We start from the raw sequence: 17,475 nt of genomic DNA on the forward strand, positions 1-17,475 counted from the left end.
CTCTATCTCTCTAGTCCACTCCTCTTATCTTCTTTCAAATGAGATGTTTATCCGAAGACCAAAGTGGTTTCTTAACCTTTAAGGGCAAGGAAGGGCAATTTAGTAATTTCATCCAATATTAAATTTGGATAAGCTTTGACTTGTTGACCACATTTAATAAACATGGATATAATTTTATTTCTAAGATAGTGGGTATTACAATAATATTGTATCTTGGCAGTTTGCGCATGTTAGATGTTATGTAACGCATGTATTTTCATTGGATAAATTTATTAATAAAGTAAAGTTTTAATACACAAGCCAACTCGCATATTGTTTATTTGTTACGCATATTAAGCATTAATGTTCCGCCAATTAAATATATACATATATATATTTTTTATATTACTTCTTTATTTTTCGTACGCACAATATAATATATATATACGCATGTTATACAATTCAACGCATATAAAGAGTTTAATATAGGCATATTGTCTTCCTTTTTTAACGCAAATAAGGTTTAATGTTGCGCAAGTTTTATGGTTTGTCAACGCATTTTTTATTTTTATTGGATCTAAGTCAGTTAGCATACAGTCTAATGCATACTTTGTTTGAAATACACGAATAATAAAGTATAAAAGTGCGCATATTAACGAATAAATTGACAAATATCCTTTTAAGATCACCCCAAAGCAAACTGTAATATTAATAGACACATTTTAATATTTTTTTTCTTAAAAATATATGTTAAGTTATACATAAACAACACGCATGTTAAGTGCATATGTAACGCATATTAGGGCAATAAGTCCCGTCAAAGGTGTTCCCATAATGGGAATCTTTTAAAGTTGTCTAGTCATTCAATCTTTAAAAAAACGTACCCATTGTTTTTTTTTTTGTTTTTTTTTTAATCTTTTTTTTTATTTTGTCCAAGTCAACGAGTATATAATGTCTCGCACATTAAGTAGGAAAGACACGCACAATAACGTGTTAACGTGCGCATTTTAAAATATAATGCTGCACATGTTAAGTAATACGTGCATACGCCATACAATAATGGAAACGTATTTAAAAATAGAAGAAAAATATTTCAATATGTGAAATAATATAAATTGAAAACGGAAAAAAATAAAAATTTATTTGAATAATAATACCCTTTATTATAATAGGAAACGGATTCTTCAATGGGTGGGTGTTATTAGGATTCGTATAAGCAATCCACTTGTTAATAACTATACGCATTCAAGTATCTCCTTACCATACTGTATATATATTGAAACGAGTATATAATCTCTCTCGCACATTAAGTATGAAAGACACGCACAATAGCGTGTTAACGTGCGCATTTTAAAATATATTGCTGCACATGTTAAGTAATACATGCATACGCCATATAACAATGGAAAGTTATTTAAAAATGGAAGAAAAATATTTCAATATGTGAAATAATATAAATTGAAAACGGAAAAAAATAAAAATAAAAATTTATTTGAATAATAATACCCTTTATTATAATAGGAAACGGATTCTTCAATGGGTGCGTGTTATTAGGCTTCGGATAAGCAATCCACTTGTTAATAAACGTACGCATTCAAGTTATTCGCCTATAATAGTGGAGTATCTCATTAATAACGCATTCAAGTTATTCGTTTGCCAGAAACAAAAGGTTCTGAAAGAATCCGATCTATAGAGTGTGTACTTCACAATGTAGAGGTATTATTTTTTTTTTACTGTAATATAAATCTTACGGAGTAATATTTTATATTTATAAAATTTACTGTTGATCCATATGTTTTTTTTTTTGTTTTTAAATAATTTCAGGGGACTTTTATTCATATGCACATTCCACAACAGTTTGCGCAAAGGCGCGGCAACAGATTTGTGGAAGGAAAAGCTTATCTACTCATTAGATTTGAGGTGGCCTATAATACCTACAGAAACAAAACCTCTAGTCTTTGGTATATGCTAATGTTCTGTGAGAGAACTGGTGCAATATTACTGAAAGACGATTCTGAGTTCCCAACATATGCTTATGATCGAGAAGATTATAATTTCGATCAAGAGGTGATATACTGCATACTTACATTGTTTTTCCCTTCTTTTTTTATATAATTTTATTGACGTATATACAGTTTAGTAACTTTCACGATTTGGTGGATGAACAGGTGCCTGACGCTCCTGTTGGAAACTTGGCTAATGAGGATGTAATCAATGAGGAGGATGCGTAATAAGGATGAATAATGACGAAAATATCAAGATTTTTATGCGTATTATGTGACTACTTGTTGTTATTTTCGTCATACAATTTATGAATTAATAAAATTTATATATTATCATTTTATGTCTATTATGTGATCTATTATGTTATCATTGAATGTTGCCTTTATACGCATATTAAGCTCTAATGTCGCGCAAGTTAAATGTTAATGGACGCATGTAAAGACTTTGGCATTTACCACGGACCAAAGTTTCTATACATAAACCAACGCACATTCTGTTTCTGTACTACGCACATTAAGGTTTAATGTAACGTACGTTAAAAGTGTAATCAACGCATATTAAGAATTAACTGCACGCAGGTAAAGTAGTAATAACACGCACATTAAGCTAGTAGCAGTGATTGTTAAACACAAATCAGTGATAAAAACAAAAACTAGTAATAGCTGGACATTAAATTCAAGTATCTCAATTGTAAAAAGCGTTCTGAAATGAGTTAACTAAGTAGTTGTGTTTCATACTATTTGCTATCCATTTTCGTTCTCGACTGTAAAGGCGTTGAAAAAATAGTCTACTATGCCTTTTTCTTACCCTTTTGCTTGTCCTTATTTTTGGGGTTAAGTGGGCAAGTCCTGGTGTCATGGTGATCTCCTCTAACACCACAAAAATTGCACCTCCTGCTCTCTTCTTTTTCCATTGCCAACTCATTGCTGCTTTTGATACACTTGCCGCTGCCCTTGTTCTTTGCATGTTTCGGTGGAAGTATGTTGATCTCTGAAATTTCTGTTGATCCACAATATGATTCTATAACAGTCCTCCTACTGTGCTGAGGGGACAATTTTTCCTTTCCTGACAGTAGCAGCTGTTTCTGTTCATTAATCACTTGGGAAAATGCAGTCAATTGCTCCATGTTTGAACCTGCCAGATCCATACAACAGTGTATATCAGACCACACTTTGTTCAGCAACATCTTCTTTTCATCCTTTGGTCCATTCTGATTGTAAATCACACCATCTATTTCAAATGTAGCTTTTAAAGGTGCATCCTTAGTCCACCGATTAACCACGTACTTCAGAGGGATCCTTTCAAGGTCTCTAAAGACCACAAATATGTGTCTACACAACAGTCCAACTGCATTTGGCCTCATGGTCATTTACATTGTGCACCACAGTAAATCTTTTGTTCTTTCCATCCATAATATCATAGTGCAACATTCCACCGTCTTCTCTAACACTCAACACCATACATTTGAAACAGGAGGCACATATTTCTTCCTGAACTTGATAGAAAACAGTAATGGTGTAGACGATTGAAGCGTGCTTTTCAATCCCCAGAGGCGTCTTCATATCTGGATTGTAGCCTTCGTTGTCACTGTTGAGCTTTGTGTTTGTGTTACGTTGTGATTTAAGAGCACTGTCAAAGTTCATCATGAATTCAACTAGGCTTGATTGGGGACCAGTAAAACGGCTGTACGTGTAGTTCTCACTTTCGAAACGAGAAGTTTTCCTGAGTAGTCCTCCCATAAATCCATCTCTAAAATACGCTGGGATCCAATGCTTTCTAGCCTCAAACATAGTTTTAAACCAGTTGTGTTCGACTAAGTTGTACTTTTCCATGAGCTCTCTCCACTGCTTCTCAAAATCAGGAGGTTCCAAAGATGACGTCCAAACGATTGAGTTCAGTTTGTTCCTGAATTCCTCATCCTTGTTCAGCGTAGGACCCACCTTTTCCCCAACTTTACACATGATGTGCCACATGCAATAACGATGCCTGGCTTGCTTGAAAACTGTTGGAATCACCACTTTCATAGCTGGATCTTGATCGGTGACAATTATTCTTAGTTCCATACCCATTGCCTTTTTAAATTTTTCAAAGAGCCAAACATAAGACTCAATGTCTTCTTTCAACAATAGTCCAGCACCGAATGTTATACATTTTTTATGGTTATCAACTCCGGTGAAGGGTGTAAAAACCAGATCGTACCTACAAAACAAAAAGCGTCATCACAGTATGCAGGTGTCAAATTGCCGCACTTAGAGAATTAGAGTAACGCACATTAAGTATTAAAATAGCACACATATGTAATTGAGGTCTAATTCTGGAAATTTCGCATTAATATGCGAGACAGTAGCGTTTAAAATGCGTGGTATAAAACGAAAATGTGCGCTTATTTGTATTTCAACTCTTTTTCAATAAAACAGTGAGCGTGTCTAAATCTTAACACATCTCAACAGATCAGGCAATGCTAAATGTGTATTAATTAATGAAACGTACGCAAGAATGTGAATAGAATAGTATATACCTGTTTGTTTCTTTTTTGACATTGGATCTACCCAAAACAGTCTGCTCATCTACTCATCTTCATCAACCTCGTAGTCAAAAGCAAATGCAAGGCACATCTCTTGTTTCTTAATAAGATTATGCACCAGTATTTGTGCATCAGCTCCCAATATGTATGCTCTGAGATCCCTTCTGACATTTTTAAAGTCCACTACAGTTGCTCCAACTTCAGAGTAATCCCCCACAATCTGACTGTATAAACCGTGTGATTTTGATGCTCCAATATTTGCTTTAGCGCAGTCGAGTATAAACTTCTGGTGAACACTGGAGATGTTTCTATTTCCCTTTAGAAACTGCCTTGCCAGAACCGAAGACATGTTGTGATTATGTTTTTCAATAAAAGTGGTAACTTGGTACCCAGCTACTCCAATGTACTTAAACATAGTCCTAGCTCTGCAACCAGTTCTGTTTGAAACCCTTCGCCGCTTTGGACGGGAAGGACCTTCCCCTGCATCTGCACTTGACTGCGAGTGACAATGTTGAGCTCCTGTATTCTTAAATCCTTCTCTATTGCAAACGATTTGCTTTTGAGTTTTTGTCCCGTCACGTTCTGTAACGACGGAACTAGACCTCATGTCAAACCCGACTTTCGCAGCATAATGAGTGTAGAATTCAATACCAGCATCCAATGTTTTAAAAATCATGTCTACTGCTGGTCTGATTTCGTCTTCACAGTGAGGAGTCCAATACTGTGTCATTCTAGGAGATATGGTCAATGTATGACCATTGCTGCTGCTGCTGGGACTCAAACTGGAGTTGTTGGTAGATTGAATGTCAATGGGAACTGTAAGATATAAAGCATGAAGTTATGATCGTGTTGTTGCAAGCCTCTATGTGCGTAATGTGAACACTTAATATGCGTTAAGTTAATCAGATCATTGTCAATATGGCAGATTTATAAAATACAAGAGTAGGTGCGGCAAGTGAGAAATTAACGTGCGTCAGGGTAATAGTTAACGTGCGCATGTTAAACAGTTAATATGCGTGAGTGTTTGTTAAAATATTATGTCATTACTTAACGTGCGTCAAAGAGTCCAGTAACATAACATGCGTCTGGAAAGGAATTAATGTGCGTGTGCTCAACAGATAACATGTGTGAGGAAAACAGTAATATGTGCATTTTTAAAAATGATGCGGCTACATAATCATCTACGTGCGTAAGGCTCTAGGCTCGGATTAATTAAAGTAGCTCAGTAATTCGGTGGTTAAGTTGCATGCTTAATGTGCGTGTAATTAAGACAAGAATGATGCCAATACAAATGCAGATAAAATTAATTCCAAAAAAGCGATAGAATTTGGGTAATACCTCGATCGAATTCTTCCATTGTTCTTTGGTTGACGTTTTTGATGGGTTTAGGGTTTATTTTGACGAATATGATATTGAACGACGAAGAGAATAGATCTTATTGCCAATTCCGTAGAGATCGTAAATTCGTCTGAGATTAGGAAATATAGAAGATTAGGAATCAATGGTGAATTTTGAAAACGCTCGAAGAAGAAGAAGAACAGATTTTTTATTTTTTTTTAATATAATCAAAAGGACAAAAATGCCCTTAATGAGCAATTCGCGCTTAATTTTTCCTATTAATCTGATTCGTTCGGTCAAGAGCTACGTGGGGCTTAGATTTAACCTCATTATACACGGGAAGGAGTAAATGCACGGGAGCCCTTCCCTCTATATATATATATATATATATATATATATATATATATATATATATATATATATATATATATATATTTATTTATTTAATAATTTTGAAGCGAATTAATCATTAATTGAAATTTTATAAAACCTCCCACCATTAATTGAATCGAAATATTTTGGTTAAAATATAATTAATTAAAATTTATTGATTCGATCTATTAATCGAACTTTCACTAAAGTTTGCACACCCCTACTTAAAATGTTTAAATTAAAGGAATGTACTACTATTAATTATAAAAAATATGATAATTTTAAAAACTTGTAGGGTGGGAATGGGCACCAGGTCCAAAGCCAATTAAATTTGGGGATTTAAGGTCTCTGTCTATGTTTGGGATGTTAAAGTTTAATTTATTTAACTAATAATATTGCATACCTATCATTAAATAAAAGTTGACTAATTTGCTAACATTTCATTAGCTTACTACTAAGCTTTAGATTTTTGTACAGTGGTTTTTTTTTTTTTTTTTAAGTTTTCTAATGTACTAAAATAACATAAATATTGTCATTTTATAATGCAAAATGTTTTCAGTTTTACATATTGGGATTGAACGATAGGGTTTATACCATTTGAATGCTAACTTGCTACTCACTTGTTGGTTTTGAATTCATATTTTAGAAATTTATTTAAGTAATATAATTTCAATCCGGATTTTGAACTATTGTTCTTATTTCTACTTTACTTAACTACAATTACCACTTACCAGGTCCACCCATTTAAGGATTATGTTTTAGTTTTAATTTATTTGCTCTTTAATTTTCATATGTAAAAGTTATATGGATTATGTCAGAGAAAGATAGAATCAATGAACTTTCGGTAGAGATTCTTAACAATATTTTAGAATTTTTATCAAGAAAATGCTAGAAATGTTGTATTGTCCACCGGATGAAGAAATATTTGGACCAGTCCTACTCGACTCAAGTTCAATGATTTCTTCTTTGACTACACTTACGACAATGACTATGATGGTTATATGCGGTTATTTGTTTGGTTTTATGTAATCAACAAAATTGTCATGTAGCATAATGAGCCTATTTGAAAATTTGAGTTTCTTGATGATGACAAAGCACGTCCAGCTATGGAGGATAGTAATCCACATTATTTTGTCACGCAAAAAGAAGCTGATGAAATGAGCCTTTTTTTATTATCTGCTTCCGCCTTACACGGAAAAGATTGCATCTTTATTGAGTAGTACGTGTTGATCTATTAATTGTTGCATATTTTCAAATGACATTTCACTTTGTTTTGAATCGGTTTGATAAGTGTAGTGAAATTTTCTGTTGATGAAATTATGCTTGAGAGCTCCTCATTTATATGAGAATGCTTTAGTGACTAGTAATAGGCCTATGTAAGGCAGGAATTTTTTTACAGGGAAGAAAAAAAAAGAGGCAGCATAATTGAAGTTATTTATTAACAAAAGCAAATATATATAGGAACATTCTTAATTTCCCACAATGCGAACAAATTAGAAAACATTTCAACTTCCAACAAAACATTTGCTTACATTTCTAGTTTGCTTACATTTCTAAGCTGCAACCAAATAGAACCCATGGAGATTCACCATACTAAGTTTTTGAAAGTACAAAACCATGGGTATCCTTCCAATCATTATGCATAGATGCATAGTAATTGCCCGTGCAGACAATTTGTGCGTTTGGAGATGCACGAGGGAAGCATTCCAACTTCCTTTGGATTTTTCTCGCCAGGGCATTCGTACGCCAAGACTTCACAATAACAACTCTCTCTAGCGCAGGGGATTTTGAAAGCAGCATTTTCATAAAAAGCATTTCGATTGCGTTGTCACTAAATGATTCAATCTTGATTGTGTTAAGCATCTTTAGATCCTGAATAACAAAGCCACCGTTTGGATCCTCCAAAAGCCTTGAAGCACCTTCTTCGTCATCATTCCAAGCTAACTATAACTCAAGAAGAAATGAATGAAAAACAATACCAACTATGAGGACATTTGAAAAAGCAAAACAAGAAGAATCATACAGGGCCATATACAAACTCTAGGTCATTCGCAATAATCCGCAGTTCACATAGGTTGGGGCATTTTTGAAGTAATTGCATAGCAACGGCGAGGTGCTTCCGAAGATCAAAATTTAATTGATATATCTTCATCACTTGCAAATTTATTGCAGTTGGAAACACAGATACATCCATATCCTTGAAAAATAGGAACAAAGAAACAACATTAGCCACCACAAGAACTTTAACAAGCTAGAAGGTAAAGAATTATATTAGGTAAAATGAGTTAGATTCTCACCCACAACGAAGAACCACACAACCAAAGAGTCTTAATGTTTTTCAAATGCGGTGCCAACCATCTCGAATAAACTACACCATATATAGAACCAATAACAGATAACATTTCAAGCTTTGGCTGGCCGATCTCAAACTTATTGATCCCTCGACAATATCCAAAAGCCAGCTTCTCAAGTTTAGGAAAACTAATACTAGAGGCAATTCCACTAACACTGAACTTCAATTCAACACTGTAGAAAGCTAATGAAGTGACATTGGAAAATATACCACAAGCATTTACAGGTAAATCAATAGAGGGACCTCGGACTTTCAGTTCCTTAATTGTCCTGCAAGAGAGTAAACAAAATGGCACCTGATATCTCTTTTCCTCACTATCTAAACATATGTTAAGTTCCTCCACACCATTTTTTGACAGAAAAAGACACCACCTATCAATATCAAACTGCGGCGGCTGAGGATCCTCATACGAAATCTGTAGAGTAAATTTCTTAACAGGCCCAGCACGGGGAAGCAGGATATTATTGATTATGTTCCCAAGGGTTATACCATCTTCTTCATCATCGTCATACCACACACTATACAAGAAGTCCAAATCGAACGCAAGCCGCCCATGCTGCAACCAAAGATCATTCCAGTGCCTTGAGAGCAGAGTCATTCTGGAGGCGTCTTGGGTGGGCAAACACTCCAAAATTCTGTCCTTTACCTCTACCGGAAGCTCACTTATTAAATCCCTAGTTGCATCCGGTGCGGTTTTGAGTCGCCGACGTCGAGCCATTAAATTGAAAGAACAATGAGGCGCAAGTCGAAATCAAAAGCTAAAATCGTTGTTCTATTCTTCAACGACAAGATTTCGTATTTGGTAAATAAAAGGAAATTAGGAAGAGTTGGGAAGAATACAGAGATTGAGGGAAAAGTGATAGAAACCCTCACCTCTGATGTTTGGTTTGGGCATTTTACGGGTTATGAAACGGAGAAAACTAAGGCCGACCGCTGGTGGAGAGACAGAGAGACGCCTGAGTCGCAGGGCTGAATGGCGAAGACAGAGAGACGGCTGAGTGGAGACAGAAACCCTCACCTCTGATGTTTGGTTTGGATCTAGGATTTCATTTTAGTTTTAGGGATTTTACATTTTATCTATATATAAATTAAATAAATTATATTAGTGTTAAATATAATTAAATAAATTATAATTATTTTACAAATTAAAATATAATTATTTAAACACAAATTAAAGTTTAATTATCTAGTGATACATTATATAAAAGCACATATGAATTTTGTTCAAAAAATTTATTGTGCTTTTTTTTTTAATGTCACATCCACTAAAACTCAAACTCATAACCTATTAACCTCGTCCAACCTTGGTGTCATTAGACCCAATAGTTATGCTGTGGAACCGTGTTCATCATGCGCATGGTGAATACGGGATAGATCCATAATTTATAAGTTGTAGATTCATAATTTCTATATTGTATATTTATAACATCTATACTGTAGGTTCATAATTTTTATATTATAGATTCATAATTTCTATACTATAAATTCATAATTTTTGTACCGTAGATTCATAATATATGTACTACGAAGACGAAATAATGCGATTGCAAAGAGATAAACGTCGTTAACAACAAATAAAAAACAAAATTATGAATCTACAGCATAGAAATTATAAATCTACCCCTGTGTAGCATAATTTGTGCATTAGACCACAAGGTCTTAGTAAATTTATTGTGTTTAGTTGTTCAAGGTTTTAATTTTTAACTAGAAGGTTTGAGGTTTGAGTTCAAGTCTTGGGTTATACAAATAGTTAAAAATATTTTAAACAAAATATTTAATTAATTTATTAATAAAAAAAAAAGTTGGATTGGGCTAAAAATCTCAACCCTGAATTGTAACAGGCCAGATACGTTTTTTTAGACAATTTATATCGTGGACCAGTGATCAAAATGATGTCGTTTGATATTTAAACTTTAATAGACTCCGTAACTTTCCGTTTCAACACAAATTTTAATTTATTTTAGATACAGAATCTTTATGGCTAATGTACAGAATTTCATTACATGATGTTGGAAAAAATAGCTTAAAAATGGCATAAAAATGCATTTTAAGTGGCTATTTTGTGGTACAATTATCAGTGGGGTCCACTTCCGATTTGGGTCGGGTCAAAGTAGATTCGGATACTTCGTAGTGAGACGAAGAGATTGATATATTGTACGCTCAAAACGGATAATGGGTGAATGAGATATTGATTCTCAAAGTAGACCCATTTGAGTTGGAAAATAAAGGAAAAAAGTGAGCTTTTTGTCCCACATTGCTTTGGAATGAAGATTTTCCCCCCTTATATACAAGAGCTCTTTTGAAGCTTGTAGAATTGTATAGCATAGAGACTCTCTCGCACGGGGGAAATTAAATTCCAACTAGCAGAGATTGGAAAAGGCTTGCCCGCAAGGTGCGGGCCGAAATTGGCCAAAGGAGGACGAGAGCCTACACGAACCTGTACTGCTTTCTGTGACCGTTGGGTTCAATTCTTACTGGTACGGAATTAATTCCAATCTTTATTTTTGAATTGAAACCCATGGTAAATGTTGCTGTTACAAGGTGTAGTGGGGGGTGCCTTAAAGTGCCTCATTAAAAGCTTTTGGCTCCTTCACCCCTATATAAGAGAGGTAGTGAGAAGCAGATTTTTACACACTACAGCACTACCACTGTACACGAAACATTGTTTTCCAGCCTCAAAATTCTGCTTCTACTCACTTTCTTTGCCTACTGTGTTCATAGCTTGTCTTGCTCGCCGGATCCTTTGTTTGAATGCTCAAACATTGGATCTTAGCAAGTTTTATCCTGGGAAGCCTAGGCCACAACGCTCCTAGCATCTACGGGAGGTGGCAAATAAGGTTTTAAGGAAAGAGTGCTCACTCGACTCTTGCAAAAACCCAACATCAAACACTAGCCTTTTCCTTCATCTTTTCTTCTCTCATTTCCAGAAAATAATAGTCATATTTTATTTGATTATTATTTGTTTTCCTACCAACGGTTTCTACAATCTTAAAACCTTACTTTTTGTTTTTCCCGTTGGTTATTTTTCTCTAATTTCCTTGAAGAAATGGAGAACCCGGAGTTGCCAATCGTTAACAATGGGGAAGAAAATGTTGTTGAGAACAACAATGGAGGAAATGGCAACAATGTTGCTAATTCCCAAGCTACACCAGTGAACGTTGGTTCACAGGATGGTGGGAGCACTGAGGGATATATTCCCATGTCTCGGGTACCTACGGTACCGAGTGGTTCGGCTGAAAAGCCGGAGAAGTTCACTGGTGTTGGTTCGAACTTCAAGAGGTGGCAACAGAAGATGTTGTTCTACCTAGCAACTCTCGGCTTGGCAAGGTTCTTGTCCGAGAAGGTTCCCGAGTTGAAGGAACAAGATGTACAATCCGTGATGGCAGTTGGCTATTGGAAGGATTCGGACTTCCTTTGCCGAAACTACATCCTGAATGGATTGTGTGACACGCTATACGATGTATATCGAAAGATAAGCACATCAAAAGCGTTGTGGGAAGCTTTGGATCATAAATACCGAAGTGAGGATGCCGGCTCAAAGAAATTTGTAGTTGGCCGATTCCTCGACTTCAAAATGGTTGATTCAAAGACCGTGCTAAGTCAGGTAGAAGATTTGCAATTAATCTTTGACGAGATCCGTGACGAGGGCATGGTGCTAAGTGAAGCCTTCCAAGTGGGATCTGTGATCCATTTATTGCCTCCAGGTTGGAAGGATTTCAAGAACTACCTTAAGCATAAGCGAAAGGAGATGAATCTGGAGGACCTGATCCAGCGACTCAGGATTAAGGAAGGGAACAGGACGAATGATAGGAAAGTTCCTATTGTTGTTGGCGCTAAGGCCAAAGTTGTGGAGCACGGTAAGAGCTCCAAGAGGAACAAGAAGGACAAGCGAAAGCTAGGTCCGAAAGGTGGCGTTACCAAGAACAAGTTTCCTGGTGAATGCTACAATTGTGGCAAGCATGGCTACAGAGCATCTGAATGCAAGGCTCCAAGGAAGAAGAACAAGAGTTCTGAGGTCAATGTTGTTGGAGATAGCAGTCAGAAGGAGGTCGAGATTAGCCTTTCGGCTATGGTGACCGAGGTGAACCTCGTGGGCTCAAACCCTCGTGAGTGGTTCATTGATACCGGTGCAACCAGACACTTGTGTTGCAACCGAGAGATGTTCAACACCTTTGAGACCGTTGAGGGTGAAAAGGTGTGGATGGGAAACTCTGGTCAGTCTGCTGTGGAAGGCATGGGCAAGGTGGTTCTGAAGATGACTTCCGGGAAGGAACTGACGTTGAACAACGTGTTGTATGTTCCTGAGCTAAGGAAGAATCTGGTGTCTGGCTCTCTGTTGAACAAGCATGGCTTTCGCATGGTGTTCGAGTCAAACAAAGTAGTTTTGTCTAAGTTAGGGATGTTTGTTGGTAAAGGATATGTAACTGATGGGCTCTTTAAGCTCAGTGTAATTCCTGTTATCAATAAAAGCAAAGTTAATTCTGTTTACTTGCTTGAGTCTTCCAATTTATGGCATGGTAGACTAGGTCATGTTAACTTTAATTCTATGCGTAGATTAATTAGCATGGACCATATTCCTAACTTTAATATTGACACAAATAACAAGCGTGAAATTTGTGTTGAGGCAAAACTAACTAAAGTACCTTTCAAATCGGTTGAAAGGGAATCTGAACCACTAGAATTAATCCATAGTGATTTGTGCGATTTTAGACCGATACAAACGAGAGGTGGTAATAAGGATTTTATCACATTTATCGACGATAGCACACAATACTGCTATGTGTATTTGCTTAAGAGCAAAGATGGAGCCGTTGATAAATTCGTTCTTTATAAGAATGAAGTGGAAAACCAACTTAATCGGAGAATTAAGAAGGTTAGAAGCGATCGAGGTGGTGAGTACGAAGCACCTATTGGTGACTTCTATGCGAGTGTAGGTATAATACACGAGCGTACTGCACCTTACTCACCTCAATCGAACGGTGTTGCCGAACGAAAGAATCGTACATTGAAAGATATGATGAATGCGATGCTTATAAGTTCGGGCCTACCTCAAGATGCTTGGGGTGAGGCGATTTTGACAAGTAACTACCTTTTGAATAAGGTACCCCGAAAGAAGCTCGATAAGACTCCTTATGAGCTGTGGAACGTGTGGGGGTGTCTTGCCAAAGTTTTGGTGCCAACACCTAAGAAAGTAAAGATAGGTCCTAAGACGGTGGACTGTATCTTTATTGGCTATGCACATAATAGTAGTGCTTATCGGTTCTTAGTACACGAGTCCCATAATCCAGACGTACACGAGAACACGATAATAGAATCAAGGAATGCATATTTTTTCGAAAATATATTTCCTTGTAGGTCCAACGAGGGACCAAGTACGCCAAAACGAACGTTTGACGAAACTATGGATAATGATAGTGGGGAATCCGAGAGAAAACCCGAGCTCGAGCCGAGACGCAGTAAGCGGGCGAGAGTTGGAAAATCATTCGGTCCTGATTTTCTAACTTACTTGTTAGAGTACGATTCGGGTACTCTAACTTGTTTATTAGAAAATGAACCCGATTTTCTATCTTGTTTGATAGAGAACGAGCCTCGAACGTATGTAGAAGCCGTGACTTCTACAGAAGGACAAATGTGGAAAGAGGCTATAAAAAGTGAAGTGGATTCTATTCTACAGAATCACACTTAGGAACTTGTTGATCTTCCTCCGGGTAGTAAACCCTTAGGATCCAAGTGGGTCTTTAAAAGGAAGATGAAACCGGACGGTTCCATCGAGAAGTATAAGGCTAGGCTTGTAATCAAGGGTTACAGGCAACGCGAGGGCCTCGATTACTTCGACACGTATTCTCCCATGACGAGAATAAACTCCATTATGATGATACTTGCCATAGCCGCATTGCGGAACTTGGAAGTTCATCAAATGGATGTGAAAACCGCTTTCCTAAACGGCGAATTAGATGAGGAAATCTATATGGAACAACCCGAAGGGTTCGTGGTTCCGGGCCAAGAAAGGAAAGTGTGTAAGTTGGTTAAATCGCTCTATGGTTTAAAACAAGCGCCTAAGCAGTGGCACGTGAAGTTTGACCATGCGATGTTAACTAACGAGTTTAAAATAAACGAAAGTGACAAATGCGTCTACGTTAAGGAAACGATAGACGGCTACGCCATTCTTTGTTTATATGTCGATGATATTCTCATCGTTGGTAGTAATGATCGGATGATCAAGTCTACCAAAAACATGTTAAATGCGAGATTTGACATGAAAGATATGGGTTTGGCCAATTTAATCCTCGGGATTAGAATCATTAGAAGACCTGATGGTCTCGTGTTGAGCCAATCACATTATATTGACAAAATCCTTGAGAAATTTGACAAGGATGATAGTCAAGTGGCTAGGACACCATTTGATACAAATATTCATCTAACCAAGAACCACGGAGAAGGTATTTCACAAGTGGAATATGTTCGGGTTATTGGCAGTTTGATGTATCTTATGAGCTGTACTAGGCCGGATATTGCCTATGCGGTTAGTAAACTCAGTAGATATACGAGTAACCCCGGTGCTATGGGGCAATAGTAAAGGTTATGAGATACTTGAGGTATACTCGTGATCTTGGACTGCACTACGGGAGATATCCCGCTGTACTTGAAGGGTATAGCGACGCGAATTGGATATCTGATATTAAGGACTCTAAGTCCACGAGTGGCTACGTGTTTACACTAGCCGGTGCAGCCGTTGCATGGAAATCCTCTAAGCAAACAGTGATAGCTAGATCCACGATGGAATCTGAGCTGATAGCCTTGGACAAAGGTTGTGAAGAGGCTGAATGGCTACACCATTTTATAGAGGATATTCCTAATTGGAAAAGACCAGTACCTCCAATATGTGTGCATTGCGATAGTCAAGCCACAATTGGGAGAGTACAGAGTCATATGTATAATGGTAAGTCTAGACACGTGCGTCGTAGACATAATACCATTAGACAACTGCTCACAACTGGTGTTGTCTCGATTGACTACGTAAAGTCAAAAGACAATATAGCGGATCCGCTAACCAAAGGGTTAGGAAGAGAAGTTGTGGAGAAGTTGACACGAGGAATGGGTCTACTGCCCTTGGACTAAAAAGTTCTATAGTGGATACCCAACCTAGCTGGCACCTAGGTTCAATGGGACAACTAAACTATGGAACGGAGCGCGTCACTGTGGGGGTCTCGGACTCCCTACCACTCCTCGTTAAAACAGTGACTCCCGCAAGAGGCTAGCATGTTAATGCTTTAATGATTCTTGAGTATGCGGGATACTCGAGAAAGAATGACCTATGTTAGAGAGAAGTGAGGGTCGCTTCAAAGGAGAATTGTTGGGCACAATTCTTTAGAAACTCTCGCAGAACCAGGAACGGTGACCCACGACCAAAACGGGCACACTCGTGAGAGCAAGAGCATGTTTGGGAGATTCCTGTGTGAGATATGTCATCGTCTACACAAACGGCAGTCGGTTCAAAGACATCGCGTTCTACCGTACAGCCAGTAGAGTAAACATGTCTTTACGAGGGAAGGTTCAAAGGGTATAGTGACTCCCTACCTATCCTATGCAGGGATCAACCATTTGAACACAGTTGTTTCCAATTTCAAAATACCCCGAAAATCAATTTTTCATTCATGTGGGGGATTGTTGGAAAAAATAGCTTAAAAATGGCATAAAAAGACATGTTAAGTGGCTATTTTGTGGTACAATTATCAGTGGGGTCCACTTCCGATTTGGGTCGGGTCAAAGTAGATTCGGATACTTCGTAGTGAGACGAAGAGATTGATATATTGTACGCTCAAAACGGATAATGGGTGAATGAGATATTGATTCTCAAAGTAGATCCATTTGAGTTGGAAAATGAAGGAAAAAAGTGAGCTTTTTGTCCCACATTGCTTTGGAATGAAGATTTTCCCCCCTTATATACAAGAGCTCTTTTGAAGCTTGTAGAATTGTATAGTATAGAGGCTCTCTCGCGCGGGGGGGGGGGGGGATCAAATTCCAACTAGCAGAGATTGAAAAAGGCTTTGTGACCGTTGGGTTCAATTCTTACTGTTACGGAATTAATTCCAATCTTTATTTTTGAATTGAAACCCATGGTAAATGTTGCTGTTACAAGGTGTAGGCATTCATGGCATGTTGGTAACATCTGAAACAACTGGTCATTAGCGCATGTTTAATTCAAAATTCAAAATGAATTAATACAGAGATTAATTCCTGTAACGGATGAATTAAATCTCCACTGTCCAGAAACGGATGAATTAAATCTCCACTGTGAGCAACTCTCGTGTTGCTTGGTCTCGGCCAGCGCACGAGAGAGCAACACGAGGCGAGCTAAGTTATGCCAAACTCTGGAACAATTTTCCAACACAATGCCACTAGGTTGGCCGAAACTGGAGCAGTTTCGGCCAAACTGCCATCCAAGTTTCGGCCATGGGCCGAAACTTATAGTTTGGGCATGGGCCGAAACTGTGGTCTCGGCCAAAGGAGGCCGAGACGAGACAAGGCACCAAGGCCTTCGGCCTACACGAACCTGTACTGCTTTCTGTGACCGTTGGGTTCAATTCTTACTGTTACGGAATTAATTCCAATCTTTATTTTTGAATTGAAACCCATGGTAAATGTTGTTGTTACAAGGTGTAGTGGGGGGTGCCTTAAAGTGCCTCATTAAAAGCTTTTGGCTCCTTCACCCCTATATAAGAGAGGTAGTGAGAAGCAGATTTTTACACACTACAGCACTACCACTGTACACGAAACATTGTTTTCCAGCCTCAAAATTCTGCTTCTACTCACTTTCTTTGCCTACTGTGTTCATAGCTTGTCTTGCTCGCCGGATCCTTTGTTTGAATGCTCAAACATTGGATCTTAGCAAGTTTTATCCTGG

At 37.4% G+C, this 17,475-nt stretch overlaps 2 protein-coding genes across 2 annotated transcripts; both read right to left on the reverse strand.

Moving 5' to 3' along the window:
- Positions 1-2,773: 2,773 nt before the first annotated feature.
- On the reverse strand, positions 2,774-4,052 carry LOC109147221 (protein FAR1-RELATED SEQUENCE 5-like). Its single transcript, XM_019294852.1, has 2 exons — positions 3,446-4,052; positions 2,774-3,330 (listed from the first exon to the last, which is right to left on the reverse strand). Exons 1-2 carry the CDS (start codon positions 4,050-4,052, stop codon positions 2,774-2,776), a joined length of 1,164 nt encoding a protein of 387 aa, XP_019150397.1.
- A 3,648-nt stretch (positions 4,053-7,700) lies between these two features.
- LOC109147222 (F-box/FBD/LRR-repeat protein At1g13570-like) lies at positions 7,701-9,168 on the reverse strand. The gene is made up of 3 exons (XM_019294853.1): positions 8,515-9,168; positions 8,241-8,414; positions 7,701-8,161 (listed from the first exon to the last, which is right to left on the reverse strand). The coding sequence occupies exons 1-3, from the start codon at positions 9,166-9,168 to the stop codon at positions 7,811-7,813; spliced, it is 1,179 nt and encodes a 392-aa protein (XP_019150398.1). The 3' UTR covers positions 7,701-7,810.
- Positions 9,169-17,475: the final 8,307 nt, after the last annotated feature.

Source organism: Ipomoea nil, unplaced genomic scaffold (assembly GCF_001879475.1).
Source record: "Ipomoea nil cultivar Tokyo-kokei standard unplaced genomic scaffold, Asagao_1.1 scaffold1978, whole genome shotgun sequence".
Lineage (NCBI taxonomy): Eukaryota > Viridiplantae > Streptophyta > Magnoliopsida > Solanales > Convolvulaceae > Ipomoea > Ipomoea nil.